Source organism: Gymnodraco acuticeps, unplaced genomic scaffold (genome assembly GCF_902827175.1).
Source record: "Gymnodraco acuticeps unplaced genomic scaffold, fGymAcu1.1, whole genome shotgun sequence".
Classification (NCBI taxonomy): domain Eukaryota; kingdom Metazoa; phylum Chordata; class Actinopteri; order Perciformes; family Bathydraconidae; genus Gymnodraco; species Gymnodraco acuticeps.
Window position 1 is genome coordinate 250313 of NW_022991213.1, and position 17234 is coordinate 267546.

A 17234-nucleotide genomic window follows, 5' to 3' on the forward strand; every position below is an offset into this window, starting at 1 on the left:
CACAGAAGGTTATTGACCATTTTGTTATAAAGTAAACACTCCATTCACTGAATATATTGCAAATACAGGCAAATGAGCAAGCTTATAATAAATGCTTACTTTTCCATTAAAATTAGGAATATTCAGAGGTGGAAGAAGTACTCAGAGTATTTACTTAAGCAAAGGTAGCAATACTACAGTGTAAAAATACTCAGTTACAAGTGAAAGTTCAGCATAAAAAATGTACTCAACTAAAAGTAAACAAGTATTAGCACCTTAATGTTTTACTTAAGTACAGTTTTTGAGTAAATGTTCTCAGTTACATTACAGCACTGGGTATATTACCGTGTTTTGACTGAAAAATACCTGTAAACTGTTTACTCCCTATTTTAGTTAGAATATATTGAAGTCCAAATAAATGTAGGATATTGTTCAAATTAATGAATCAACCAAATTATAATTATAAGTAAATAACATTGCCGTTTTCTATTGTAATTACCACCAGACTTAAACATTAGACCAAACCAAAAGCTAACTCAGTGCTAGCTAAATACAAGAACATATTAGCTATCATTAGCCTGCAAGTTGCTAACATAAACCAAACGATAAGTAAATTCATTTTAGGATATTTTTGTTAAAAAATATCTTAATTTGTCTAGGGGTTTATATGTGTAATGGTTTTAACGGAATATTCTGGTAAATGTTGAATTGTTAATGTTGCTACATTACCTTTAATAGTTAGCCAAACTAGCGAACAAGGGGAAGGCCAGACGAGTAGTTTTCAAAGAGCGCCCTCGGGCCTTATCATCAGGAGAAGCCAAGAGTAAACTGCCTTTGAGGCACAGCTTTAGCAGAAGAGTGTTGTTCAAAAAAACTAATTAGGTGGTTAAAATAATGACAAACATGTTAGGAAAAATTCAAATATCTACATCTTTTTTGAAAAAAAACGTTTTAACTGATTTAAAATTGTTTATACACGTTTTTAAAAAAGTGGAAAAAGGGAAGTTTTCATGAATGCAGTGCTCTTCAAATGTACGGCAACGATAATTGTTGTCATAGGTTAAGTGATTTATTTGCCAAGTTTATTTTCGCTGTTGGTCATTTAAACGATATATTTTACCATATTCGCACACCGGCTACCAGCCGTAAAGTGACACCAGCAGCCTCGAGGCGAAAAAATGTGTGAAAAACTTGATTTACAATACCTGCCTAAAAACACAGATGATAATGCTATTGCTAACACTCGTATGCACTCCTCGAGTAGGTCACATATTGCCTATTTATTTGCATTGCTAATTTACTTATCAAAATATAAGTATTTGTTGGATTTCATAATTCAAGGGACAATAAAAACCTATACATAGGATACTCAATCATCGGCATCGGGGCAGCATCGGCATTAGGCTACTGACTGAGTCAGAACTGTTTTGACTTCCTATTCCCATTTTCCATTCAATCGTTTTTTGAGACTTTTTAAAAACATGTATTTGAAGACAAGTCAACACAGTGGACATAGCCATATGTATAAACAGACCGTATAGGCTATAAAACAAACCTGGAATAAAACGATCAGGCAGCAAGCACTGCACAGTCCTGTGTGAGAGAGGCCACTGTGATTTAGCCATTGGCGCCATCTAGCGATATACTTATAATTGCACCGTTACTGAAGTGGCCTCTGCGATGGACGTGCTCTGTTTCACCTGGTGGTCTACACACCTGTTATCAAAGTAGGAAGTGCGTTTGCCACTGCTGTTCCATCGTCTGGCAGACATGTCTTCAATTAAAGAAAGAGCCGCCGCGTTAAACCTGGCAGACAAGTTGTGTGTGCGTCCTCAAGGTGAGTAAATCAAACGCATTTCAACGACGTGTTGAGACTTCTGCAGCTAATGGAGGCCTGCTCTTCATGCGCCTGATTATTATCAAAGGCAACTAGGATACACTAAACAAAACACACAAAATCTTCCCTAAAATTGTAATCCCCACCTATTAACAAACAACCCTTACCCTGCTGACATTGGTTAGTTAGAATGTATGTCTTTGCATTCCTCCACTAGCCTGTCCTCTTCTCCATGCTTTTGATCTCACAAATGATCCTGTAACCTTGTTTATCTGTTAGGCTAAGTGTGATTTACGCTGGGTCCCCACCGCTTTTAATATGGCTGACTTACTTTTTCAAAGTATAATTTGTAAATAAATGAAAACACTTGCATAAAGGTTTATTTGCACAGTAAGGAAACATAAAATGCAATGTTAATATTGACTTAATGAATATGTATCGTCATAAAGAATCCTCCACCAAAAATGATGCATGCGCTGATCATTAACTTCTTTGGGACACTTTTTGATTGTTTCTTGTTTTTTCCTGATCGTGTAATTATCTACTCTGTCCTCATTCCAATCCACCAATAACACTTCTTAAAATTGTATACAGTACCAGTCAAACGTTTGGACACCTTCTCATTCATGTTTTCTGTTTATTTAAATGTTTGACTACTTTTCAGATTAATACTGAGGACATCAAAACTATGAAAGAACACATGTGGAATTATCTAGTTAACAAAAAAGTGTTAAAAAATCCATTCTGCAGTAGCCAGCAACATATAAATCATATTCTGGATTTTTTTGTAACACTTTTTTGTTGACTAGATAATTCCACATGTGTTCTTTTATAGTTTTGATGTCTTCAGTATAAATCTACAATGTAGAACATTTTTAAATAAATAAAACACTTTTTGTCCAAACCTTTGACTGGTAGTGTATGTCAAAGAAACATTTTAAATCTTGGACCCCCTTTGTTCTCCCCCAATTGCACACAGTGTAATCTGTACAAATCCACTGCTTTGACTGTCTCTGTGTCTCCTCCTAGCTCCTGGTGTGGCCAGTAAACCGGTCCAGTCGTCCTCCATGTGGAGCAGCCTCCTCTCCCACCTCAGGTCCTCTGTGACAGTGACGCGTCGACGAGTCCACCTCAAGTCTCACAGCGACTGCTTCCTGGGCTCAGAGGCTGTGGATGTGCTGACAGAACACATCAGCTGTGGGAAAGCCTTTGAGGGTGTGTGTTTGTGGATTTTAAATGTGTCTATTCCATTCTACATTAAATCATTGGGGGAATTTTCTTTTGAGGGTTTTAATTTGACTTGAGACAATTTTCTATTTATTGATAGACCAAAACCATGCATTTCCCCTTTCTGCTTGGTTAATTTCAGGTGCTGATGTTACACGGGACAAAGTGGTGTGTGTGTGCCAGGCTCTGTTGGACTGTAATGTGTTTGAGACAGTGGGTACCAAAGTGTTTGGCAAAGACAAGAAGCAGGATGTGTTTCAGGACAGGAAGAGTGCGCTTTACAGGTAATAAACAAACAAACACACAAAACGTGTTTTTCTGGCAGTCACAATGTTTATATTCAGGTTTTTGTGAATGTTGACATGCTGCCATTCTACACACAGGTTTGCAGGTATGTGTTCTCCTTCGGTGGATGAGTTGGAAAAAGGAGTGCTTGTGAAGGGGATCCAAAGACTGTTCTGCAGTGCTCCTACAGACAGGTACTAAATCATTTTATTTTCATAGCAAACATTACATACACAGTTACCTGTTTACTAGTGGCATAACTACATTTAAAAAACCTCAGATAATGCAGTCCGTTACCACGTCAGAAATATCTACAGCCTCCAAAATGGTTGAATTCTAACCTGTCTAGCCTGTCTATTGAATAATTAAAAGCAGTTGTGAATGAATCCTGATTTAGGCATTAGAAAATTCACCGAAATACATAAATGTGGAATTTTTAGATAAGTCTCAAAAAAAAAAAATGGATTTATGAAATGCAAGTCCCCTGAAATAAATACATTTAGAATTATAAAATAAAACTCCCCTGTTCTAAATAAATAAATGTGGATTTATGAAATGCAAGCCCCTTGGAAGTAATACATCTGGACTTAGGTCCCCTAAAGATTTTTGTGAGGAAATGAAAAAAAACAATATATAATCAAATCAATCATTTAAAAGTTCCTTGAAATAAATGAATCTGGAATTATGAAAAAAGCACCCTGAAAAGAAAATGTGGGTACATGAAATAATAGTCAACTATTTATTTGGTTAGTGTTTGTTATTGGATCAATATTGTCTCGTTAACATATTATTTGAGGATTCATTTCATTTGCATATTTATTTATTTAATATTATAAAATGAAATGGCTCTGTTTTGCATTCCAGGCAGGAGGAGCAGACATGTCCCTCTGGTCCGCATGTTCAGTTTTCAACACCTGTCAAATGCACCCAGACGTTCCTACAGGCAGAGCAGCACCTCTCTCCTGCTGCTGGCAGCCTGTCTCTGGGCCCTCAGATGGACAGCCTGACTCCCTGCAGACTGCCCAACCACACCGCTCTACCACAGTCATGTGAGACATTCATTTCACCATTTGAGTATTTCATCCTGCTCATTTAACATAACTATCACTACAGACAATATTTGAATGTCCATATGTTCTGTAATTAAGTTCCATATTTAATGGAGACTGGTGCAAAAAGGAGTCATTAAACTCTAAAAGGTATATTTTAATTGTCTTTTTTTGTGTCTCTTCCTCTCCCCAGTGGTGGACGAGATCTGGCAGGAGCAGACTCTGCTCAGGCTGTTAAACCTGGTGGAGCTCCCCCTGCTGGAGGGGGTGCTACAGTGGTGCCAGACCCCCGCCCCCCCCTCTCCATCCAACCTGCTGCCTCGCAGTAACCCCAACCTGATCTACAGCAGCAACCACCTGGCCCGGCAGATCCTCAGGGCCTTCAGGGACTCTCAGTACGCTCCAAATATCTTGCTGCTTAAAATAAAAAATTAGCTCTAAATAGTGCGCAAGGCTACGGCAGCTTGTGACAGATGTGTTAACATATTTAAATGATCCATTCCTCTGTAACAGCCTCCTCAAGTGGTTTCTATATAGGCACATGTTATTGTTATCAGATGTATTAGATTAACATTAAGACTCCATTCCCTTTGTTTTTTAAAGATTCAGAACGATACAAGATGGTGTCAATCTTGTGAATTCTAATTTCCTTTAAATATAGTGTATAAAACCATAAAGGGGCGTAGTAGTTTAACTGACTACATATGCCCAAGTGATTTTAGTTAGTGTATTATACTTACTGAACGGTTTAACATTTGCTACTTAAAATATATTTTTGATAAAAATACATTTGTGCTTTTACATACGCAAGATTTGAAATGTAGGGCTCTTATTTGTAAAAATTAGGGCTGCACGAATTGACTTATTGCAATTATTTTGACTGATGAGACAATTGCCATATGATTCGCAATATTAGAGGCAACGATCATTTATGAAACATTGTTCGCATTACCATTGAAACGTATATATGTTTTAGGATTTGTTTAAGTCTGTAGAATACCGTTCTTTAGCACCACAATACTTCATTCAGAATGATTTTTTGACATATTTAGCCTTTCCCAAATATTGCGCTTACATTAATTGAGTTCTAAATATCTGCTGATTGTGCTGTGCTCCTCCTGACCTCAGGGAGGACGAGTGGCTCGGTGCAGCTCTGGACTGTCTGGACTTCCTCCCTGATCAGCCGGTGGTGGAGCTGAGCCGGGAGCTGCCTCTCTGCGAGCCTCAACATCAGGACAGCAGTGAACACGGTGGCAAGGGCTTGGATGAGAATCAGTAAAGAGTGGTGCAGGAATTAGTCTTAAACCTGAAATCAGTTTGCATTTTACCACTTCCGATTCATGCCTTAAATAAGGTCCATGGTTAACACAAGCTGAAAATACGTTTATGTTTGGTTCTATGACATAAAATATGTCAGTAAATACTGATCTTCTGCAATATTTCAAAATCCAATGCAGAAATTCCATTGTTTGTTATCACTGCATCACTCTATAGCAAAGAAAGTATCTGGTTTCTCAAATATATTGTGTACAATGTGTTGGAGCGCCAGGAAAATGCATTTCTGGAGGGAACTTTGGGATTTTAGCCTTTGCAGACCATTTACATGCGCAGACATCTGTCCCCCAAAAAGCATAACAGGGCCTCTTAGATAAGTTTTTCTCATGTTTTAATACTGTGCTTCAGGTTTGTGTTGACAGCACGTCACTGCTTCTGTTAACAATATACATGTCAGTGTGTATTCTGTCTCCAGTGCATTGTCTGAGTCTCTGTGTTTCCTCCCCAGGCAGCAGCAGTGATGAGCAGCCTCGCCTCTCCCTGAGCGGTGTGGCTCAGTGTAAGCTGCTGCTGTACGGGACCCTGGTGAAACACTACAGCCACACAGACAGACCCCCCCTGATGCCCCCACACATGACTGACATCTACACAGCCATCACCGACCTGCTGGGTAAGAACTGACTCAGAATCCCAGAAAAAGGCGTAATGTGGACACAGGCCCTTACCCAACTTATCTTAAAGGGGACCCATCATGCAAAATGCACTTTTAGATGTATTTTATACATATGTGTCCCCGGTGCCAGGGAACTCACAAAGTGTCAGAAAATAAAACCCTCTCTCTTTTCCTCCGTACCCAAATCTCTAAAAACGGGGCTACAACGGAGCTGATCCAGATTTGCGTCCGATATGACGTAATATCGGAAATGTGGGCTGGCTTTACACCCACGGCCCTATCAGAGAGTTGCTATCGGAAACAATGCCCGACTGTTTTGGACGTTAAATCGCCATTGCTAACACTCAGAGCTAACCTGTAGTATGTGTAAAAAAGCAGGAAATTAAAAAAGGAACTCCCCTTGTGGTATAACCGGCAAGAGAAAAAGCATTTGAGCTCCATACTGTTTCAGAAATAATCCTTGATGTGGTTTGGAACATGATATGGTGTTTAATCACTGCCGAATTTAACTGCATCTGCCGGTAGAATTCTGAGCAGACATTAGCTCCCCCTCCTTCTTTTTTTTTTGTTCAAGCTAAGGACCCAAAATCAGCGTTTCTCTAGCAGGGCTGAAACAGAGGGATATGAGGGATGTCTGAAATGCATGATCTGTTTGGTATTTTGAGCAAAACACATCATAGACATGTTTTTATATATTTTTATTTATCTGAGACTCATAATATATGCCTAAAAATTGCATGATAGGAGACCTTTAAATGTTAATAATCTTACATCTCTTACATGTTGTGTCTCTTGCCTCCCAGTGAATGCTAAACTGAACATGGCTCTGGAGGCTCTGCAGCTGTGTCTGAAGCTGCTGCCCCCCGGCTGCAGAGACCAGCTGCGCAAGGTGCTCACATTTATGGCCCTGGCAGCTGACCCGCAGGGGATAAAACTGGACAAGGAGGTGAGAAGAAGGCACTGTATGTTATGTTGGATAATGTATTTTTAAAATGTGCATTCATATTTTTCTCCAAATAGAAAATTATCCCCATAGTACAGCTTCTCCACTTAAGTGAAGTAGGTGGCAGTTTTAAAATGAGGGTTTGTTTTCAAATCTATACACCTTTTTTGTTTTGTTTTTCTGTGAATCTGTTCAATATGGGTCGGTTTGTGACCCCATTTTCTTTAGCCGCACAACTAATTTTAGAATCAGACCAAATGTCAGCTTTCTGTTGTCATTTTCCGCGCATTTTAGGCTACAAGGTATGTCACATATTTTGGTTGTCGGTTGAAGTAGAGCAACAAACAATTTCCCCAATCGTTAACAATATTAGGGCTGAACAATTGATCACAATGTTATAGATATCTACTAGTGCAGGGGTTCTCAAACTTTTTGTTTATGCGGACCACTATTTATTACCAACAGTGGCGACTGGTCATTAGGGGCAGGTGGGGCACAGCCCCACCTAGTGTCAGCAGAAAGTATTAAAATAATGATTACAACAAAATACAAAAAATAAATTAAAATATAAAATATATTTTAAGATCATGTTTAATCATCTGATTCGTCTGTACATTGCTGTTTTAGTATGTGTTCTTCTAATTAGTGTCTACAGTGTGTGCCTGCTGTTTAGAGCCATGTGGGACAAAACCCGATCATGCCCCTCCCTCTCACTGTCTAAGTGAACGGTGACTATAAAAACTACACTGCGCATGCTCAGAGTATTTTCCTATTTAATGTGTGTGGCAAAAAATAATGACCATAGGGGCATAGAGCTGCCATCCCCACCATACGTCATCTCACATCATTCAGAGCTGATTGGCTGTAAGTACGTATGCCGCGAAAAGTGTGGTGTGTGAAGAGCAGGTGAAGAGGAGGAGAGAGACGCGTCCTAAAACCAGGAAGTAAGCTGCGCATGGCTTCCCTCCACAAAAAAGCAATGAGATTTATCCATAGGATTTTAGAAAATAGCTCAAAATAAGATCTGTGGGAAACGTACCTGTTAGATAAATGCACGTTTTGTTCAGCCGGATAATATCCACATGTCTACCCTACTTTTATAATTTTCGAATCATAAATCCATCATTTAGATTTATGATAGACTTTTGAAACTACAAGAAGATAAGGAGGACTTTTACAAAAAAGTAATAGAGATTTTTGTCCAGAAGGATAGGCAAATGGACTTAATCTTCAAGTCAAGGTAAGACCACAATTTTATTGAAAATGGGATCTTACTAAGAGAGAACAATTAAATATTTAAATGAGAAAATTACATTTTGTGGGTATCCTTCTGTTGAACTGTCTGTTTAAAATTAATTGAAGCATCAGACTAAAGAGGCTTTTGAAAATAATATTATATTTTGATTTAGGTCAAAATATAATATTTGTAAACCTGAAGAGTCAGAGCCTCACCAGCCATGAACCTCACTGCAGAAGCTTATATAGAAATCTACGTTTTGTGTGCCCCACCACTTTTGTACATATAGAAACGCCACTGATTATCAAGGATTTTCGCGGACCACCTCATATGCCAAACGTAAAAATAAGTACATATATAAACTTAGTGTTAAAATGCCGATATTTTTTTATAATCAAAAGTAAATTGAAGCCTATCTGATACTGTTGTTGCACGTGTGACCGGTGTCTGTCTGCGTTGTGTATGTTTCTCAAAGAGGACGGCGGACAACTTATTTGTTTCTTTTGGTCCTTGACCATATATTAAAATCTGTAGCATACAATCATAGAACACAACAGCTGCATCAGCGAACATGAACTGCAGCTCCAGCTCTTTCAACATCCGATATTGGAGGAAAGAGACGCATAACACAACGTTTACAATATCAAAGGATTTGCGTAAAAAAATAGTTGTTAGATTTTAAATAAACAAAGTCTTTCAGAATATGAAATTTAAATTTCCAAAATCACACGGTAAAATACATTTTTGAAGCTTGTAGGGAAGATGACAGGCACCTCTCACTCGCACTCTGCTCTTCCGCGCCGCTCCCCCTCCCTCCCGCTGACATTATGAATGCAAGGCAATAGTAATCAGCAGGGGCGCCGCCAGGGATTTTGGGCCCCATGAAAAGACCCCCCCCCCCCCCCCGTGCGGTGGTTTTGAAATGCTCCCGATTTCTGAGGTCTCAAGGTTGGCAAGTATGCTCATGGACCACACCCACCTTTTATTTCGAAAAACTGGGTGACGTACTGTCGCCCTTTAGTCCCTCTCTCTTGTCTTTCTCTCCTTTCCTTTCTTTTTTGAAAGCCTGACTTTGTTAGTCGTTGAGACATGGCACACACATAAGTAAGTTCTAGCATCCCTCCTCCTCACATGCTCTCACTCTCTGCTAGAAAGTGTCGGTGCAGCACCGCGGTTGGAGGCAGGACCAAACCATTACATGTAAATAGAAGGGGGTGTACAGAGGCTTTGGATGATTAACTTTTGGAAGAAAATAAGTTAAATGAATCATACATTTAGTGAGTACATTATCAATATAACGTTCTATTAATGTTAATTATTGATGAATGATGAAAGGTTACTTAAACATCTTTTTCTTAATGTTCTAAAATTGTTTGGGCCCTTAGAATCGTCCTAACTGTTCACCCCCTTACGAGGACTGCATATTTTGCTTAATATTTGGAGTACACAAACAATCCAGATATCATTAGAAAGCTAGGAATCTCCTCTTTCCAACAGTTTGTGTATACAACTCAAAATATGTCTTCAGGGGTCAATGCGACTGATTTCGATAGAGCAAGTCACATATGAGGTGGTCCCCAAAAATCCTTGATAATAAAAGTGGATTTTATTTAGCTTTTTTCCACGGACCACCTGCAGTACTCTCGGTCCGGACCAGAGTTTGAGAACCGCTGTACTAGTGCATTATTCAAACCGCACCACAATGTTAATTAAATGCTAAATATCTGTTAACAATTTGAATCAAGTACTGCAGAGCTGCAGATATATCTCGGCCGACAAAAAACGTGTTTTACAGACTTAAAAAAACACATTTGTTTGATACAGTTCCTCTAAAAGGAAACATGATAATTTTAATTATTTATTATTGATGAGAACAATTATGGAAATTGTACTGTAAGAATTAAACTGTATATCCCTCCCATATCGTGACCATAGTTTCAGTCGAAATTATCCCAATTAGTTATTGTTTTCCAATTCCCCTATGATCTATTCAAAGCTAGCTTATCTCCCATTCTAATGGCACAATAGACAAGTCCACGTCCTTATGGCCACCTGTGTGTCCATACCTTTTTTATTTTGGGAAGTGTTTAGCACACGTGTTGCACAGACCATTTTTTGCTTTATGATGAACCGTACTGATATCATTTTTAAGACTTTCAAAACAAAATTCAACATGTCTCGATAATTGTCAATTGCCAGTGCATACCTAGCTTTATTTGACATTAAAGATGTGCGGTTGATTGTCAAGATGGAGAACAGACAGGCGGTGAAGAGGTCTTTCTTCAGGGCGATGCTCCACAGCAGGGTTCTATCTAAGGACAAAGAGGACCTGATGGTGGTGTTCATGCTCAGCAACATTAAGGAGATGTTCAAGGTAAGGAATGTCTGCATATATTATATTTCTCCTCTGTTTAGGGTGAATATACACTATGTAATGCACTTGAAAAAATCCCCCAACTAAATAAAAAAAAATTGTGTTTAACAGTACTTTTAGTTGATAATTCAACAATGCAACACATTTTGTTTAAAAAAATACATTTGTGTGATTCCAGGCCTGTCGATACACAAATGTACTATGAATCATATATTTCATAAATCTAATTTACTGCTCACTTCAACAGAACAGTTATACAGTTTTTAGAAAGAGTAGTGAACGAGTGAAAAATGAAGTGATTTTGGTCACTTAAGAGTAGGGTTGCCAACTTCCAGAAATGGAGAAACGGGACACATGCATGTGTCCCCCGCACGTGTGCGCGCGAAGATTTTCGGGTTTCTGGCGGATTTAGTTACTTTTTTTTGTTACTTTATTACAGCATGGACTGCAGTGCACTCCATGCTGTTGTAACTCAAACCATGCTTAACTGTGTGATACACTGATGTTACCTCACATGCAGCAACTTTGTCTTGTTCTGCAGTTGAACTGCCGAAGAATTTAGTTATATTTGATGCACCTTTATTTTGTGTTGCTCGCTTGTGCATTTCTGTGCCAGCATGCTGTTTCAGGTCGTTTTCTCCACCGTGACCTATTGAAAACTCCCTCCGACACAAGGTGCAGAAGACCCGAGACAGATCTCCACTCATGGGCTTTACCCAACTGTGTTTTTCTTCCCACTGTTTGTTGTAAGACACAAGTCTTTTCTTTTTAGAAGGGCCAGGGCCCAGAACCACATCCTCTCTCTCTTCTCCTCTTTCATCATCACCTCCTCCACCGGCAGCGCTCATTTCCCCACACGACTGAACAGGCTGACATGCCACACAAACAATGATGCCGCGCCAAGCCCCCAGGAAGTGCGCCGGAGTCTGATGAGAATATTCGTAGTGGCCAAACGGCGGTACTACACTTCCTTTAGGTTGCTGGGCCCGGAAACACTTTTTCCCATTGACTTACATGGGGAAAGAGTGGTCTGTAACTCGTTGGATAATTTTTTGTAAACTAAATAAACTACTCAGTATGAACACTTGTATAGCCCTTATTAAAAACATTCGTTCCTCAAGTTGTAAAACTGTGCTAATAACGTTATTCTGAGAGTTATTTCCCTCTGCATTATGAACGCGCATCTAACCCACGGGACCGCGCCGCCCGGCACGTTCATGTTACGTGTTTACCCATGGATGCACAATAAGAACGGACCATATCGCCTTACTGCCATCCCACGGAGCTGTAATAATGGCTATATTGCAATTTTTTGCTGTAATTCATCATTTGTAAAATATTATACTATGGGCTGTATGATTAAATCTTGTACCGTAATTGTTGTATTAAATAAAGTTAATATTACCGACGTTAGATTAACGTCCCTGTAGCTTATTATTGCACTAAGAATCTTATTGCACTGTGTGTGTATATATATATATATATATATATATATATATATATATATATATATATACACAGTGCAATAATTATTTCATGCTAAATTAAGCTCTGTTGGATATCACTAGATCCTGTTACAGCGTAATATAAGTACATAACGATTGATGTGTACATTAGCATAATTACTAGCTAGCTGCTAACTGCCGCCTTGTTAATATCAAATCCATGCTGTCATGAACGCACGGTGCTGTTACGTACGCAAATTGACGTGCGGAAGTGCGCCGGAGTCTGATGGGAATATTCGTGCTGGTCAAACGGCGGTACTACACTTCCTTTAGGTTGCTGGGCCCGGAAACACTTTTTCCCATTGACTTACATTGAGAAAGAGTGGTCTGTAACTCGTTGGATAATTTTTTTTAAACTAAATAAACTACCCAGTATGAACGTTTGTATAGCCCTTATTAAAAACATTCGTTCCTCAAGTTGTAAACATGTGCTAATAACGTTATTCTGAGAGTTATTTCCCTCGGCATTATGAACGTGCATCTAACCCACGGGACCGCGCTGCCCGGCACGTTCAGGTTACGTGTTCAGTACTACATGAGTTTCTCTACCCATGGATGCACAATAACAACGGACCATATCGCCTTACTGCCAGCCCACGGAGCTGTAATAATGGATATATTGCACATGTTTGCTGTAATTCATCATTTGTAAAATATTATACTACATGGGCTGTATGATGTAAATGTTGTACCGTAAATGTTGTATTAAATAAAGTTAATATTACCGACGTAGATTAACGTTCCTGTAGCTTCTTATTGCACTTGCAATTGTTTTAGTTACTTGTGGGCTACTTAACATGAATAATCACAGTTACTATCCTTTTATTCCATCACATTTCAAAAAGAAATAGGCTATTGTTATTTTAACTCCACCACGGTAATCCATCATCAGCTTTACTTTTTAGATAAAGTTTTAACTCACAATTGATCATAACAGGCTTCAACATATACATTTGTATATATTACCAAGTGGTTTCATGTACAACCCACACAAGTATCATGCTAAATGAAGCTCTGTTGCTTGGATATCACTAGATCCTGATGTCAGCGTAATATAAAAGTACATAACGATTGATATGTAACTTAGCATAATTTACTAGCTAGCCGCCAGCTGCTAACTGCCGCCTCGTTAATATAAATCCAGTACCATGCTGTCATGAACGCGCGGTGCTGTTACGTGTACGCAAATGCACGTGCTTAATGTGAACGAGCCTTTTGGGCGGCGTGGTTAAAGTTGCGCATGCTCTGAGTGCACATACGGGTTGCACTTCTCAGGCATGCCGGGTAATCTGTGATGTTTCGCTCTCTCAAAAGTTGGGCCATTTTGTCATCATGCGCCATTGAGCAACTCTCATAGGAATGAATGAGGCTCCGCCTCCCACGCTGTATCCAGTTCTTATTATACATCCATGAGCCAGACACACTGCATTGCGCGCAAACCATAGACGCATGGCGCAAATATAAAAATATTTTTTATTTTTCCCTTTACACGGGAGTCCGGGACAAACAAAGTCCCGTATGGGACACGCCCCTTTTGGCTCAAATACGGGGCGTCCCGCCCGGCTAATACGGGACGGTTGGCAACCCTACTTAAGAGTGTACACAGCTGCTAGTTGCTAAGAAGATCTGTGATGCTATGCACTTAAAAGCTAAATGCTAACATGCTCACAATGACTATTCTATCATGCTAATAAAGCAGGTATACTTTTGACCATGTTAACCATTTGAGATAGCATTCTCAAAACTGAAAGTCATCATAATATAATTCAGTTATGAGATTTCAGTTAAAGCTATATAACAAGCATTCCTAAAAAAAGTCGATTAAATAGCATATGTTGTGATAGCTTGACCTCATATATATTGTGTTGCAAGAAATTACCGTCTCAGACATTCACTGAATAGGATAAGTGGGAATTGAAAAGACTTCTACAACTCAAGTTCAAGAAAATACTTTTTTAAGTGTTATTTAATCGACAAACCAATCTCTGCCATTATATAAGTTGATGTTAAGACTTTCCTCTCCGCTCTCCAGATACCAGGGGCTCTGCACAAAGTAGTGAGTGAGAAGCTGGCCGGCCTCATACAGGGGGAGCAGCCTGATGTGAACGGTAAGGCTGTTCATGAGGGTCAATCCAACGGCAATCTAACACAAAAATATACAGTCCGTCACTGTTTCCTCAAGCACCTGTCACCCCAGGTCCGGTTCTGTTTCCTCAAGCACCGGACCTGGGGTGACAGAGTACTCTCCACCGCTGCCCCCACCCTCTGGAACTCACTCCCACAACAAATTTGATTGTACTGACGTCCCCACCTTCAAAACACTGACCAAAACTCACCTTTTTAGACTGGCTTTTAACGTGTGATTGATGACATGTCCTTGTCACAAATGTGGTTTTATTGCTCGATTTTAATAAGACTTCTTATCTTATCTTATTTGTTCTTACCGCTGTAAAGCGTCTTTGAGCATTTGATACAGCGCTTGATAAATAATATGTATTATTATTATTAGGTTAAAGGGGACCTATCATGCAAAATGCACTTTTGTACGTCTTTTATACATGAATATGTGTCCCCGGTGTGTCAGGGAACTCACCAAGTGTCAGAAAACACAACCCTCTCTCTTTTCCTCCTTACCCAAATCTCTAAAAACGGGGCTTTAACGGATCTGATACAGACTGATACAGATTTGAAAATAGTCTGACGTCAGTGACGAGGAGCTCCGCCTATATGGGCAACTCTCCACCTATCAGGGGAATGAGAGGTTGCGTGGCATGGTAACAGCATGGTAACAGCATGGTAACAGCATGGTAACAGCATGGTAACAGCATGGTAACAGCATGGTAACAGCATGGTAACAGCATGGTAACAGCATGGTAACATGACGCTCGTAACTCGGCCCCCTCCTTTGCAGGGGGGCGTGGTCAGCTGCAGCGCATGCAAAGACAGGGTGGAGGAGAGGAAAATAGAGCGAAATGAGGCATGGCTAAAATGCATGATCTGTTTGGTATTTTGAAAACAAAAACGTATAAATATACCTTTTTTATATAGGTATGGCCCTACAATATATTATTCAAATATAGCATGATAGGTCTCCTTTAAATTGTTCATTAAACATAATTTAAGAACTCACAGACTTATGCATATTACACTTTGGCGTATTTCTATTTTACAACCATTAAACCTTGATGGAAATATTCCCTGCAGCAGTTAACTGTAAGGTAAAGTGTCCACTTCCAAAATGCACTGTTACTATTTTAGTAAAAACTAAAGAAATGTTCAACATTCTTATAGGGACTCACTGAACAGAAGTGGGGATTGTTGACAGTAAATGGTGAAATGTAGTGTAACACTAACTCATACTTATTAAAGAGTCATAGATTTAGACAACTTTCTCATAAATGTGAGTTTCCCTGCAGACCTGCAGAGTATCTAAGTGTTATACAGCTCATTTTTGGGGTTTTACATTCCATAACCTTTATTTGTTTTGGTTCACTCTTTCTGCTCTTATCAATCTCAAATAAGGTATAATGCTTTACAAAGTACAGAGATGGAGGAGACCAAAAGAGAGTTTAAAGAAAACTGAATATAGACATGCATTTGACAGTTGGCCAGAAAATACAATTGATGATACCTGCTGGAGTTGCAGGTCGGCATTTGCCTGCTAACACATTTCCCTTAAAAGCAATGTTGTATTGCCTCTAAGTTGCCAAAACTACTAATTGAGTGCAATGTGGCACTTTTAATCAAAGCTCCTTCCTTCTTAACACTTCTCCGTCTCCATCCTTCAGGTTTTACGTTCTGTCAGCAGGTCTCCACTGACTCAAAGGAGATCACCAACCAGGCCCTGTGGACTCTGCTGAACAGCATCCACCAGGACCCCAAGATCTCTGCCAAGGAGAAAAAGCGCCTACTCGGACAGTTTTATCAAGCGCACCCTGATATATTTAACAAGTACTTTGGTGAATCTGCTGTTAATGTGCTTTAGTTTTGTGAAGACAATTACACGGGCACATAGTCTTTATCTCTCAGTCTTCTACAGTCAGTTTCACCAGGAGCCTGTTATTACCATCTTTGGTCATTTTCTTTCGTCCCAAGCTAACTGATTTAACTATGTGAGACTTACAAAAAGTCTTATGGGAGAGGGCAAAGATTCTTCCAGCATACAATTGCTTGTATATGTGTGTATTTGCTTTGTTATTGACAAAATAAATAAAGTGTTGATAAGTGTTTGTCTTGCATATAACAAATGTTTCTGTGATTAAGCTTATTTGTTTCATTGGGTGTGTAAGGGTAATACAAAACAAATAGAATAGAATCAATGAGAGATAGTCCATCAGAAAAAAAAAGTCTTATGTTAAGTATTCAGTTTTGTCTGGTGGGTGTCGAGACGAAAGTCAATATTGAAAGAAAAATAATAATATCTGTGAAAAACGGACAGATAAATAATTATGTGTATGCCTTATTGTGTGAGAGTGCTGTTGCGCAATCGACGGCTTTTACGCAGCGTGGTTTGTGTGCGCTCCGTTTTGTTAGGGTATATTTTTAGACAGCGCAAATGGTGTTCAGTGAGGTTTTCTGGGTTGCTTGGTTTCAAGTAGAGAAAGAGACTTTCTTATTCATTCATTAATGATGTTTTGTAGAATATAGACTGAATTATTATTATTATAAATAATGCAATGAGGCATACAAAATGTTTGTGATTTTGTTTGCGTGTGTGCTAACTTTTGTTTGTCCTCTGTGTTTGAAGGTTTTCAACCTGATGATAATCTGATGAAAAGTGTCTTTATAAATAACTGCTGAGCAGAAAATAAAGACAAAAAGAAAGAATCTGAGTTGTCCAAGCGTCCTCT

At 39.1% G+C, this 17234-nt stretch overlaps 1 protein-coding gene across 4 annotated transcripts; it reads left to right on the forward strand.

Annotated features, from left to right (window-relative positions):
* Positions 1-1649: 1649 nt before the first annotated feature.
* Positions 1650-17211, forward strand: LOC117561356 (DEP domain-containing protein 7-like). 4 transcript variants are annotated; one of them, XM_034238652.1, is made up of 12 exons: positions 1650-1816; positions 2846-3031; positions 3186-3327; positions 3427-3522; positions 4193-4377; positions 4571-4772; positions 5506-5630; positions 6161-6322; positions 7129-7271; positions 10754-10879; positions 14417-14492; positions 16173-17211. In XM_034238652.1, exons 1-12 carry the CDS (start codon positions 1750-1752, stop codon positions 16367-16369), a joined length of 1707 nt encoding a protein of 568 aa, XP_034094543.1. In that variant the 5' UTR covers positions 1650-1749; the 3' UTR covers positions 16370-17211. The 4 variants fall into 4 exon arrangements, with proteins under 4 accessions (XP_034094543.1, XP_034094544.1, XP_034094545.1 ...); XM_034238653.1 differs by having other exon boundaries at positions 5506-5627; XM_034238654.1 differs by lacking the exon at positions 14417-14492.
* Positions 17212-17234: the final 23 nt, after the last annotated feature.

Coding starts and splice junctions, on each gene's coding strand:
- LOC117561356 (XM_034238652.1), top strand. CDS start 1,750: ATGTCTTCAATTAAAGAAAGAGCCGCCGCGTTAAACCTGGCAGACAAG. Junction 3,523..4,192: donor TGCAGTGCTCCTACAGACAG/GTACTAAATCAT, acceptor TTTGCATTCCAG/GCAGGAGGAGCAGACATGTC. Junction 4,773..5,505: donor AGGGCCTTCAGGGACTCTCA/GTACGCTCCAAA, acceptor TCCTGACCTCAG/GGAGGACGAGTGGCTCGGTG.